The sequence below is a fragment of the Drosophila nasuta genome, chromosome 3, assembly GCF_023558535.2.
Source record: "Drosophila nasuta strain 15112-1781.00 chromosome 3, ASM2355853v1, whole genome shotgun sequence".
NCBI lineage: Eukaryota > Metazoa > Arthropoda > Insecta > Diptera > Drosophilidae > Drosophila > Drosophila nasuta.
The window spans coordinates 11,227,589-11,241,013 of NC_083457.1; the positions used below are offsets into that span (position 1 = coordinate 11,227,589).

A 13,425-nucleotide genomic window follows, 5' to 3' on the forward strand; every position below is an offset into this window, starting at 1 on the left:
CAATGGCTAACTGATTACGTCTCTCTCTCTCCCTCTCTCTCTGTGTCACGCTCTTCAACTACTCTATGTTATTTTGCTCTAATTCAGTCTCTCACACAGCTGTTTATCTTTCCACTTTCGACATGCCGCTTGTGTGTTTCACTTTCGCTTCTCTCAGTGTATTTTATATGGGCACTCGTCGTGCACGAGTCACGATTCGTATCGTATCAACCGTTTAACTCAGCGCGCTCGTGGTCGAGGTGTGACGTCACAGTCTCAGCTCGTAAACATTGCCTATTAAAATGGCAAGTGACAGCAAGTAGCGGGCTTAGTCGCGTGTAGTAGACCCAGCTGTAAGGATCAGCAGAGTTCAGACCACACATTGTTGTCTTGTTGTCGTTTTGTTGTTGCTATTGTTATCGCGTGTATCGATTGTTTGGCTGTCGATCGCTGGATCGTTGATTGTTTGTGTCTGCTGTGGGTGGAGTTTGCAAATGGCAAGTCAGATGGCAAAACAAAAAAGATACGCGGCAAAAGTGTTTAAAATAAAAAAAAAAGAAAAGAAAAGAAAAGAAAACGTTTACGATCAAGTGATGCAATGTTTAGTCAAGGGAAAAACTGATCGCTGTAACATTTCCCAATCCAACAAGTCAAGCATAACAAATCCTAAGCAAGATTTGCACAAAAGAAGTTGAGAATGAAAGTGGAAATTTTAGTTAAGAAAGTAACAACGAAAGAAGACTTCTTTTACGTTTACGAATTGGTCTAAGAATCCACATTTATTTTAAATTTAATTGTCTAAATATAAAATTAAGAATCCCAAATGCTTAAACCAGAAGCTGAGAGTGAAAGTAAAAATGTTGACATTCTGATTTTGTTAGGAATACAAATTTTTGCTGAATTTAATTGACTGAATATAAAATAAAGAATTTTAAATGCTTAGACAATATTGCCAAATAGAAGTTGAGAATGAAAGTGAAACTGAAAGAATTGTTTTTTTGACTTCTACAAAACTGTTTATAGATAAACATTATCATAATTTTATTGGCAAAATATAAATGAAGTCAATAAGCCAAATCTCGTTTAACCAATTTTTGTATACCAACTATGTGACAGTGACTTTAATTTCTTCGCTTTTATTAGACTGCTAAACAAATTTCAACAAGTTCCATTAGGAACATTTTGTTACAAATCCGCAAATAAAGTTAAGGGTAAACTTGACTACATCAAATTATTGTCGTGAGTTCTTCAACAATTGCAAAACCCTCAACAGAAATTACTGCAACACCTATCAGAAAGTGAATGAGACCTAAAGACAAGTTCGTCACATCGCTAACACGATCCGTTGCCCAATGTTGCCCACAATGTTGGCCTCGTGTAACTTACACAAATCCTCGCCAACTAATAAAAATAAAAAACACCAAGAAAAAAAAACAACGCAACAACACAGAGAATTACAAGCGTTGACGAGTCGTGTTGAAATTCCCCCCTAAAAACTAAGTTAAACCAGTCTCAATTGGCATTGCCGGCGATCGTGTTGCTAATCAGCAATTAACTTAGTATACATTTAAATATATTTTGTTGTCTTCTCTGCCCGCCAGAACACCGACTTAAACAAAAACCCGATGAATGAAACTGAAAACTCCTTTTTGAATGACTAAGATCTTTGACCTTCAGCAATGGCAACACCTGTTCCCAGTTATGTTAGTTCAGTGATCAGACAAGGTCAGATCAGGTCTCAAATGGAACTTTTATAATTTCTTGAAATGATTTCTCAATACTCGAATGCACACATCACAGCGTATTAATGCGATTGCGAGCACATTTTGCAAAATCCAACTCACATCTATAACTCTATATGAAAAGCCATAATAGCAGAGTTGGTTTAATGAGTCCAAAGACAATTCCGGCGCTATTTTCACAATGATAAAACGAAAAACAGGCTCGTAAAGCGAGTGAAGTCATAACCAGCGTGTAGATCATATATAGTTATGGTAATTGTAGCTTGGTTCGTCCACTGTGCTATGCAAGAGAGGTTGAAGTTCAGCATAATTTGCGAAACTACGGACTTCACAACCCAACATTAACACCACATCATTTCGAATTGCATAAAAATCATCAAGTGCTGCAATAGTTCCCAATTAAGGCCTAATTTTCATTTAGCTGGAATTGAATTTGAATTCTTATTGACAACTGCTTTTCATTGCATAACAATGATTTACTAGATTGTCTTCTTATGTAGGAAATATAAATTGAAAATTCATAATTTTAGGTTTAAAAATTCCATTTCCAAGCATTGCAAAAAAAAAATGTTTATTTATTTTAGTAAAATAGAAAATTCATTTATAAAACAAAGTAAAATATTTTACTAAGGTTACAAAATTTGAATAAAGTTTTTCTTTTGACTTTCCGCATTTCAGTGTTTCGAAATGTATTGTTGAATTATGGATATGTTTAAACCAAAATTACTGACTTTATCAAGCCTATAAAAAAAGTCTCGACTCTATAAAACTGAAGGCACGCCAAGTATTTTTAGCTTACTGCAGATAAGACTAAAGAGTGAGCATAAATAAATCTCGACAAGTGCAATAAAATTCAGTTTACCATCAAAATTGTACCAATTAAATCGTAAAATCTGTTAAATTCAACTAAAAGTCTATACGAAATGGGGTCACTGAAGCAGTTTGGTTTACTGCTGAGTGTGATCCTTTGGGTTGTAGAATGTCAAGGAGCAACGCAGTCCACAAAGCCAAATATTATAATCATACTCATTGATGATATGGTAAGTTAAAATGAATTTACCTTCAATATGATGATTAATTTGTTATTTTTAATTTTTTCAGGGCTTCAATGATGTAAGTTTCCATGGATCAAATCAAATTCTTACGCCCAACATCGATGCTTTGGCATATAATGGCATTATATTGAATCGTCATTATGTGCCCAATCTCTGCACACCTTCGAGAGCAACGCTGCTCACTGGAAAGTATCCCATACACACAGGTAAGTTCTTAAAGATATTTTTTTTTGTCATCTATTAATGTCAAAACATAAATAATCCAACTCAGAATTAAAGTAACCATCAAATTGTTTTTATTTATAAAATACAACAAATACCATAAAATTAAAATTAATATTAATAAATATAAAACCGGAAAGAATGGGGGACAAATAAATAAATTATCTAACTCAGAATTAAAGTAACCAGCAAATTGTTTTGATTTATAAAAGGCAAGTACCATCCAATTAAAATTGAGATTATGAATACAAAACCGGAAAATAAAGGAGAAAAATAATGTTAAAATTATGTTTCATTTTACAATCGTAATTCATTAGATCACTTCAATTATGTAGGAGAATTTTCATACTTTATTATTAATACATTAATATCATCTTCCAGGCATGCAACACTTTGTGCAGATACCCGATGAACCTTGGGGTCTTCCCTTGAGTGAGCGTCTCATGCCGCAGTTTTTCCGGGATGCAGGTTACGCCACGGAGTTGATTGGCAAATGGCATTTGGGTTTCTGGCGTCAGGATCTGACGCCTACAATGCGTGGCTTTGATCATCACTATGGCTACTATAATGGCTACATCGATTACTATGATCACACGCATCACATGCTGGACAAGAACTATTCTTCAGGTGTGGATTTCCGTCGGGATCTTAAGCGTTGGCACCTCGATAATGGGACTTATGCCACAGAGGCATTCACAAACGAAGCACGACGTGTGATCCAGCAGCATGATCGCAGTCGTCCGCTGTTCATGGTCCTCAGTCATCTGGCTGTGCACACGGGCAACGAGGATCAACCGATGCAGGCGCCTCCTGAGGAGGTGGCAAAGTTCTCTCACATCTCCGATGCTAAGAGACGCACTTATGCGGGTGAGATCAGCAAATAAAGTGAGGGAAGTGAGAAGACTTAATTCTCTCTTTTTTAGGTATGGTTTCCAGTCTGGATAAGAGCGTGGGACAAACAGTGCGCGCTCTGTCAGATCGTGGAATGCTCAACAACAGCATTGTGCTGCTCTACTCGGACAACGGCGCACCCACAGTGGGCATTCACTCGAACTCTGGCTCCAATTATCCCTATCGTGGCGTAAGTATCAATTGTCTCCATAGAGTACTCAATTTAATACACATTTATCTTGCTGTAGCAAAAGGAATCTCCCTGGGAAGGTGGCATACGTTCAGCCGGCGCCATCTGGAGTCCATTGTTAGAGCAACGTGGCTACGTCTCCAATCAAGTGATCCATGCCATCGACTGGCTGCCAACTTTGGCATCTGCTGCGGGAGTTCAGCTTCCCGCCAACCTGCCGCTGGATGGTGTCAACATGTGGCCATCTTTGAGTGGCAATTTAGAGCCGCAGTCGCGGAGATTGCTGCATGTAATGGACGACATCTTTGGCTATTCTTCCTATATGCGTGATAACCTGAAGTACGTGAATGGCAGCAGCTTTGAGGGTCGCTATGACAACTGGCTGGGTGACTTGCCAGCTGAGGAGGATGATCCCCTCAGTGCCTACTATGCGCAACATGTGCTCTCCTCGGAGGTGCAACAGGTCCTGGGCACACGATCGCTGACCAACGATCGCATCGAACAGCTAAGGGCAGATGCCACACATCGTTGTCCCAGCAATGAACAGAATTTCACACAATCCATTTATCTGTGTCAGCCTCTTGAGGCGCCATGTTTCTTCAACCTGGCAAAGGATCCGTGTGAGCGTTATAACCTGGCCAATTTGTATCCTCTGCAACTGCAGTTACTCGAGCAGGAAGTGCAACAGTTTCGCATCAATGCCATCGATAGTGTTCGAGTAAATACGCCTGATTTGCGTGCCAATCCCGCGTTCCATGGCGGCTACTGGGAATGGTGGAATGACACGACAATCACAGCGGGATCTGGGGGATCCAAATGGAACATCTTCAATTGGGTATGGCTCTCTTGTCTCTCTTGTTTACATGTTGCTGTAAAGTATGCTCTTTAGTTATTAACTACTTAATTTTAAATATTATTTTTACGTTTTTTTAATTACTTGTATTATTGACTAATTTCGTGTGTAACCCAAATGTGTTTTTTGTATTATATGTTGTTTTAAACTGAATATTTTGTTAAAAATTAATCTTCAGTGTTTCAATTCCATTTCGTTCCTCTGAAATTGCAGTTCTGCGTTTCATTCCATTTTTTTCTAATGTATATAATTTACTTTTATCTTTGATTTTCATTTCAATCTGCAGCAAGCTTTGCTCTTTTTTGCAAATAGCAATTTTTGCTTTATGAAACTGTTTTTTTCTAGAATAAAAGTCCTGTGATTAGTTTTGTGTTTCATTCCATTATCATTCTCTTAGTAAGAATTATTAAATAAAATAATTTACACACTTTGCTGTTCATATTTTAAACATGTATGTGTGTATAACTTGTTTATGTTATATCATATCATTCATATTTGTCGTTTTTTTTTTTATTTTTATGTTAATAATTATGAAAGTCTGCTGTTATTGAATTAAGGCCATTTGTGCTAATAGTAACAGCTGTTTCATTGTGTAAAGTGTGTGCTTTTACTTCAATAATAAAACATTTCTGAATTGGATCAACTTTACATTGTTTCTAGCTTCCATGGAAACGACAATAAGCAGACGGCCTGTGTTGCAATTTAATTGAAAATCGATAAATATTTGTTTAGAAGTGGATCAACTTGTGCTTAAGACTTCCAATGATATAAACCAGGGCTGCAAAGTATACCGCAAAACTGAATACAACGAAAAACGTTAATTTTTCTGCCAATTTCAGCTATTATTAGGAATTTTACTTATATTGATATAAAAAGAATTTGAAACGTTTTACAGGCGCTTAAATTCTTTTCGGACAATAGAAAGAAATCTTAAAAGTTAACAAATAACATATGTGCGTATATAATAGATGGAGTTTTTGGGGAGTTACTTATACTCGAATGATAACAAAACGTATAAAAAGTTAATACAAAATTATGTAACAGATGATAACATAACATGGGTATACGCTAGGTACATATTTAAAGTACATACAAGCAAAAATATAGTATATAAAATTACATAATACAAACGGAGAGACTTAACGTTTACGAGGGGATCTAACATATCATACATTCGGATAATACTCTTAAGATAACATTACAAATGGGTTTCACTCGGAGCGTTGTCTTTTGTCATCTTCGCTCCTCCAACGTGGCGCTATTCTATCATATTGAATAGCAGACAGGAGAATATCATGCCAAAGATCTGTTAAGGAAAGGAAACTATTAATATGATTGTATATTAGAGGTGTAATAAAGTAACTTGCCATCAATATGGCCACCGCTATGGATGTGCCACCAATGACAGCCGCATGATCTCGGATGAAGTTTGTCGCCACATAGAGACAACCCTGATTGTGCAGATTCGTGATGGTGGGAAAGATGGTGCACTCCTTGCGCTGTCCGCCAAACAGTTCCTGACAGCACGACTCCGGCACGGGGCCATAACGATTCCAGTCATGCCAGGTGTCGACACCGCAGCACTGCAGACGCTCCTGCGTCAAGTCCCAGGCCTGTGTAATCTCACGGCGACCGCCATACAATGCCATGGTTGATCGCATTTCCTGGTAATCAACATGGATGGATGGTTAATGTGTGGTAGTTAGTGGTTGAGGTGGTGTATTGAGCCTTACCTGTCGCATGGTCTGCTGCACTCGCTCTCGAAACACGTAGCCCAAAACACCGCCAATTAGCATGGTCACGAAAACCAAAGCTACGATTATGAAATACTGTGGATGGTATGTAAATAGATGTTAAACATTTCGACTCGAAAATAAGTGAAGATAATGCGCAACTACTACAATGTCTGAGATATTTAACAAAAATCGAAAAAAAGTGGCAAAACCTCAAAGATTTCTACGCCCTTGCACATCGATTAAAATTTGATTTTTGCTTAGTCAGTGCTTAAGAGTAGATCAAGGCTTTTCGTCGCACTCTCTTCTATTCTATTATCTCTTTACTCACCGTTAAGAGCAAGCATTTGACTTCCTTGCCGGCTCCCACACAACCTAGGAAAGAGACCAGGCAAATGATGACCGAGGTGACAAGCAACACATAAACAGCGCCAGAGAACAGATTCGTGCCCAAAAGCTCATTCACAAAGCTGCGATCCACCAGCGTCCACAGTGTCAGACAAAAGACAATGGCGCCGCCCACCTGAGCCAGAAATGTAAAATGTAATTAAGTAAAACAACAATAAGAAGTCATTTAATTTATGCAACTTACAAACATCACAAAGTTTGCAATAAACAAACTGTATTTGACGAACTGCCCGCAGCAGTCCATGCGCGAACTGAACCCCATGTCGTCCTGCTTGAGAGAGTGAGAGTAAAAGAGAGTGTGAAAGAGCGTGTGAGAGTATGGAATGCAAGTAGTAGAAGTTTTACGAGAGCGCGATGTAACTGTTGAAGACGCTGTTCAAACGACAGCTGAGCGCGTAATGCGTAGACAGCAGCGAATGAACAGCGCATGCGCAGCTCGCAGCTGAGGCTGAAGTACACTTAACCCTGACCCACTTTAATACGGCAACTGTGACGGCGCTGCTGGCGTCGACGCCAACGTAACCGAGGCGAAGCATTAGACAAGCGCACGCGCTATTGTTGCTACTATTGCTGCCGCTCTGCTGGCGTGTGGAGCTTATTTTGTGGATGGCAACTCGCTACACTGCATGCCTTGAGCTTTTACTTGAGCTACTACATTTTAAAGTCGGGAATGTCTGTTATTGGGTGTTGTTTCTAAGGCAAACTAGGTGTACGACACAAGCCAAAAAACAAAAAAACAAAAACAAAATAAAACACAAATGCGATAGTCGTTAATAAATAAAAGTACTTTAAGTACTTCAAAAATAATCAGATAATTGTGCTATTCTAAACCAAAACACATACAACTTTCAATCATTAAAGTGCTCAGTTCTATACATAAATTATAAATAATTACATCGGATGAGTAATCGTAATGCTCCCCACTCTCTAGCAATATCGCATCTAAACGACATCTCGGCTCAAGCTGGATTTTTAAATTTAAATGAGCCCCTTGAGATTCGTCAGGTAATTGCGGTTATTAAAAAAATGTTCTCACACTGTATTTTCTTTTTTTTTTTTGTGTTTATCGAGTACATATAGCTAAACAACTATGTAGTTAAGGTACACATAGTGAAAATCGTGTCGAAGTTGACAGTAAGTCATCTGAAAGTCGTCATTAATTACAGGGCGTTGTCAGACGTGTTTTCGCATATGCAAAAACTTAAACCAATTAGCAGCTTTATCTGACCTTATGATAATTACCCATCACTGCTACACATAATAATGATGTTACTCTATGTTAGCAGGTTAAGTGCTAGTACTTAGCTAATCTAGAGTATTATAATTATGGCATACTATAGAAAAAGATTGTTATAATCGGTTTCTTGGTTTAAGTTTTCGAAATTCGATCTTAACTTTATACTCAAATGACTGTAGTATTTTTTTTTTTTTGGGTTAAAGTGTCAACTTGTGCATTTCTTAATCGGAAATGAAAGTCGTTGCTCTCTATAAATTCTTGATTCAACAATTTTGTCATATGAGCTAAAAAATGTTTATTTTTTTATCTACTTACTCTGTTGCCTTCGTGTAGCACAAACGAGGTTTTCGTTAAGTAACCAATTTTGACGCTTTTTGCTTGCAATTAACTATTAATAATTTTGCTACTTGCTTTTGCTCTGCTGCAGGCAAGAGTTAAGTGGCAAAAGATTCGGCAGGAACTACAAAGAAAAATTAGAAAACTCTTGTTAATGTTAAGCCTTACAAAAAAAATATCTATTGTATTTGCTTATTTCATAAAATTTTCGAATTTTTATGATTCGACTAATTTGCAGTGTTATTGTTGTTGTTGTTGTCACAGTAGCTACGATTTCCTGTTGAGTTTACGAGTTGTTCTCGAGGTACTTTTGAGTTTTATAATCTTTGTTTTATATCGAATTTTTAAGTGATGCGCTGTTTGCGAATTTACTTAGCCTATTATTGATATTGACTTTTGTCTCGTGACAATATTTCTTGGATATAATACTCTTTAATTTATAAATGCCAGGTGTTTTAGCCTTAAAACTTTTCTTACCAACCAATTGGAATTAAAAAATGAAATTTTACTTTTATTATTTCTAAACATATTTTCCATTTAGATTTTTCAGAATTAATTGTTACAGGGTATTTTACGATCGTGCACTCGCTCTTAGCGCTTTCTTACTTCATTTCTTATGACACTTTTTGCAATTTTGTTTTGTTGTTTTTATTGAGCTTTTAAGTTTATTGTTGAAGCTGTAATTTTTTTTTGGTACATACTTATATAAGTCTTAACACGCACCACACACACATAATGTTATTAACTGATTGCGAATAATTTGTAAATTTAATATAAATATTAATTATTTGAGCTACTTAAGTCCCGTTTTCTTTGCTTTTTATTGTATTTCGTTTGTTTGTAATTAAATTACATTCATTTTTCTGTCGGCCTTTTGCAGCTGATAATTGTTAATGAATTGTTGTTGCTCGCGAGCTGTTATTATTATTGTTCATTATGTTGCTGTTGTTATTGTCAAAACCATGGCAAACAACTTTTTCATTTTACTTTGTGTGTGTGTGTGTGTTTTTGTTTTTGCATCAAGCTTTTCCATCAGTTTATCCTTACAATGTAATAATGCATTGCAACTAATGTATCCCGCTCTTGGGTGCAGTGTTATTTTGCATACTTGTATTGCATTTTAACTAGACATTAACTCACTTTATCGCTTTTATTATAATTTCGTTGTATGAATTTTTTTGCACAGCACAAAAATGATTGTTGAGTATAGCGTCGGCAGCCGTAAACAGTCAACAACAGCGGCAGCAACACGGCGCTTGTAGAAGTCTTTCCAAAATATTTATTCCACACCGTCTCCACCGCACGAGTGTTCGCTTGGAACTGGTTGTGGGAACAGATTGGAAGCTTGGTTTTTTATTAGTTTCGCTCACAAAGAGCTTCGTTGTGCTTCTGCTTCTGCTGGCTCTGCTGCTGCTCAGTGACGCTGTCTCTGCCCTGAGCGAAATTTACAACAATGCACACTCGGTACAATGTCGATCGCCGATGCAGGTGCAAAAGAGACGCACAACACAGTGCACAGAGATAGTGAGGAGAGGAGAGCTTTGAGCTTGGCTTACAAACCGCAAATACTGCTCAGTACCTTTAGTATTTGTTTTTGTTTTCATTTACTTCTTTTTTTTCCTTCGTCTTTTTTTTTCTTACTTGTTGTTGTTCGTATCGGCTCAGCATGTGAAAATGTATTGAGTAAACAAAACATGTTTTTAGTACTGCGCGGCGTTTTTCTCTTCATAGCCATAGCCTTTGTTTCATTTTATGCAATTTTTGCACAGCGCGCACTTGAAATATTAGACGTAAGTGAATATTTTAAAAACTTTACTGTAAGTTGAACTGTTGAATTTTCAACATTTCAATATGAGCAATAATAACTGCATTCATAATATGAATGAATTCCTATTCGCTTAACCATATTCTTAAAATAAAAGTTTGTAAGTGAATTTCGATGTTTTTCTGAAATGTTCTTTATAGATAGGAAGTAAAGTCATCACATAATTGTATGTACTTTAAGTTATTATTAAAAATTTCAAATAATTTTTCAGAATTTTGTTGACTTTCGGAAATTTTCTATATACGAAAATTTTATTATAAAATAGTACATAGCAACGCATAAATCTATGTACTTGACAAACATGAAGAAATCATATATCATATTAAGTTTCGTATTAGTGCTTTAATTGTGTTTTCATTCCTGTTCTTTCCACTTAGACGACTTCTAAATGTTTTCATGTTGGAATCATTTGAAATAAATGCAATAATTTAACGCCTTTGGAGCTTGTCACCTTCAGAAAACTCAACGAGCCTCGCACTTGCTCACATTAATCATAAGCATGCATATGAGTAAGAATTGAGTTTCTATATTGAATATAGAACCTCGTATGTTTTTATACCCGCTACCCATAGGGTAGAAGGGTATTATAACTTTGTGCCGGCAGGAAATGTATGTAACAGGTAGAAGGAGGCATCTCCGACCCTATAAAGTATATATATTCTTGATCAGCGTCAACAGCCGAGACGATACAGCCATGTCCGTCTGTCCGTCCGTCCGTCTGTCCGTCTGTCCGTATGAACACCTAGATCTCAGAGACTATAAGAGATAGAGCTATAATTTTTTTTCGACAGCATTTGTTATGTTTGCACGCAGATCAAGTTTGTTTCAAATTTTTGCCACGCCCACTTCCTCCCCTGCAAATCAAAAATATCGAATAACAAGCGTAATTGAAGCTAGAGTTACGAATTGTGGTATATACAGTAATAACTATAGTAGTTATGATCCCTGAAAATTTAGTTGCGATCAGGTAAAAATTGTCGAAGTTATTAAAGAAATACTTTTGTATGGACAAAAACGCCTATTTACTAGGGGTCTGAGTTGCTTTGGCTGAAAATCTGGTATATTGTGCCGTCTACGGTATATTTTGAATGCGGTACTATATCGATATACCACATATACCATTTGGTATATTTTTAGTATTTTTTGCAGTATATTTGGTATATTTTGAGAATAATACCGCAAAATATATTATTTTTATTCAAAATGGGTAGCGGGTATCTCACAGTCGAGTACACTCGACTGTAGCTTTCTTACTTGTTATTAATTGACTTGTTTAAAATCACATAAAGTTCGCCCGTAAATGTGAATGATGGTTGCAGCACTTTAAGAGGCTCTTAACTAAATGCAAAATGATTTCCCAATGAATCTGAAGCTGTGGCTTGACCATTTTGAGATGTTTTAAATACGTTTAAGTGCATACTTGACTGAGAAATACCCTATGTTTAAAAAAGAATAGAAATGTAATCATATACAGGAAAATATGATTGATTAGAACCCCTATCTTCAATTTATTAAAAAAAAATAAAACGTAAGACACAGTTTTACAATTTTTGTTTACTTTTTTCTCAAGTTTTTTCTCATTTATATTTGTTTAACGGCTAAATTTAAAATTCCCCTTTCTATTCTCAATTGCTGAGTAAAAAAAAATGTGCATATTTACAGATATAAAAAAGTTTATAGCGACTGTAAAATTGAAAAAAAGGTTCCCACAGCGTGTGTCAGATGCAAAATGTTTGACAGCAGCAACAAAAACAACAACGATGACTTCGACGACGGCATGAACAACAACGAAAATAACAACAATATTATTAACAGGCAGTGTAATTGTTTTTCTATTTTTTGCCATGCAAGCTGAATGCTGTACCGTACCGAGAGCATTGAGATGAGTCGGGCCACTTGGTGTTAACAGAGCCATAAAAGTGCTAAACAAGCCAACAATTTTGTGAAGTTAACAATAAACGAATTAGGCATTCGCTAGACACAAGTATTGAGAGGCGCTACAACTACTACGACTATGGGTTATTTTATTTTCGTACTTTTGTGCTATCGGCAGGCGCAGACAAAACTCACTTTGACCTTAGCATGAAAATTGCTTATGAAATTGTCTTGGCCAAACGTTTGGGCAACCAATTTGTTTGTCTAACTAAATTATGTCGCTAATTGTTGAAGGTTTTTTTTTTGGTTTTCCGAGTTCGTTTTCAATGAACTTTTGACGTAACAATTTTGGATGTTGTTGGCATTGGGATGTGGGGAAAATTTCCTTCGAAAGTATTTACTTTGATCATTTTAAAAGCCCACAAATTGTTTTCCCAAACATTTAGCAATGACAACTTCTATTGCAATCCATCCTAAGTTTAATAATATTTATATTTAATCTATATTCATTTTACTTTACTTACGAAAAACAAGCTTTTATTCCCGTAACTATTTTCACATATCGACTAACGCTAATTTTAGTTCACAGTCCTTCTGTCAATTCTCATAAAAATAGTTTAGTATTTGCCCTCGTATGCTCGATTTACGACTATTTTACCACAACGACATTGCCTTCAGCACAGAGAACTTGACTTAAACTTGAGCTGGACAACCGCAAAACGCAACAAAATCCCATTCTAATCGGTTTTAATCGGACTTAACTTAATTGTTTTCATATGCGACCAATAAATTTGGTTAATTTCCCAAGCTCTAGTCTGGACTTGACCTTATCCACCTGACACTGACCGGACTGTAAGATTACTAATCAGCTCTTTATTTACTATTTGAGTTTACTACTATTTGCTGTAGACAGTAGTCTGTTGGCTTCCTCCCACACGTACATATTATACGCTTAGCGACAGCTTTTAGACAAACAAATTAACGCGAATACCCGAAATTTACGAAAATTGACTTTACTTAGTCATTTTACGTGCTAATTGCTCGGTGTCAGCATTGCGATTGTACGTGACGATGACAGG

The 13,425-nt window shown here is 36.4% G+C and overlaps 2 protein-coding genes across 4 annotated transcripts; one reads left to right on the plus strand and one right to left on the minus strand.

Moving 5' to 3' along the window:
• Positions 1–318: 318 nt before the first annotated feature.
• Positions 319–6,005, plus strand: LOC132790889 (arylsulfatase B). 2 transcript variants are annotated; one of them, XM_060799636.1, is made up of 7 exons: positions 319–480; positions 2,400–2,761; positions 2,823–2,982; positions 3,380–3,865; positions 3,922–4,079; positions 4,138–4,914; positions 5,593–6,005. In XM_060799636.1, the coding sequence occupies exons 2-7, from the start codon at positions 2,645–2,647 to the stop codon at positions 5,611–5,613; spliced, it is 1,719 nt and encodes a 572-aa protein (XP_060655619.1). In that variant the 5' UTR covers positions 319–480; positions 2,400–2,644; the 3' UTR covers positions 5,614–6,005. The 2 variants fall into 2 exon arrangements, with proteins under 2 accessions (XP_060655619.1, XP_060655618.1); XM_060799635.1 differs by lacking the exon at positions 5,593–6,005 and having other exon boundaries at positions 4,138–5,065.
• On the minus strand, positions 5,750–9,975 carry LOC132790891 (CD151 antigen). Of its 2 annotated transcripts, none has more exons than XM_060799638.1 (7): positions 9,787–9,975; positions 8,626–8,770; positions 7,258–7,341; positions 6,997–7,188; positions 6,666–6,761; positions 6,300–6,596; positions 5,750–6,238 (listed from the first exon to the last, which is right to left on the minus strand). In XM_060799638.1, the coding sequence occupies exons 3-7, from the start codon at positions 7,333–7,335 to the stop codon at positions 6,191–6,193; spliced, it is 711 nt and encodes a 236-aa protein (XP_060655621.1). In that variant the 5' UTR covers positions 7,336–7,341; positions 8,626–8,770; positions 9,787–9,975; the 3' UTR covers positions 5,750–6,190. The 2 variants fall into 2 exon arrangements, with proteins under 2 accessions (XP_060655621.1, XP_060655620.1); XM_060799637.1 differs by having other exon boundaries at positions 7,258–7,344.
• Positions 9,976–13,425: the final 3,450 nt, after the last annotated feature.

What these genes read in the sequence shown, in the direction of transcription:
- LOC132790889 (XM_060799635.1), top strand. Translation starts at nt 2,645, where the DNA reads ATGGGGTCACTGAAGCAGTTTGGTTTACTGCTGAGTGTGATCCTTTGG. An exon ending in TCATACTCATTGATGATATG is followed by an intron (nt 2,762 to 2,822) that starts GTAAGTTAAAAT and finishes TAATTTTTTCAG; the next exon opens with GGCTTCAATGATGTAAGTTT. An exon ending in AAAGTATCCCATACACACAG is followed by an intron (nt 2,983 to 3,379) that starts GTAAGTTCTTAA and finishes ATCATCTTCCAG; the next exon opens with GCATGCAACACTTTGTGCAG.
- LOC132790891 (XM_060799638.1), bottom strand. Translation starts at nt 7,335, where the DNA reads ATGGGGTTCAGTTCGCGCATGGACTGCTGCGGGCAGTTCGTCAAATAC. An exon ending in TTGCAAACTTTGTGATGTTT is followed by an intron (nt 7,189 to 7,257) that starts GTAAGTTGCATA and finishes TTTCTGGCTCAG; the next exon opens with GTGGGCGGCGCCATTGTCTT. An exon ending in TGCAGCAGACCATGCGACAG is followed by an intron (nt 6,597 to 6,665) that starts GTAAGGCTCAAT and finishes GTTGATTACCAG; the next exon opens with GAAATGCGATCAACCATGGC.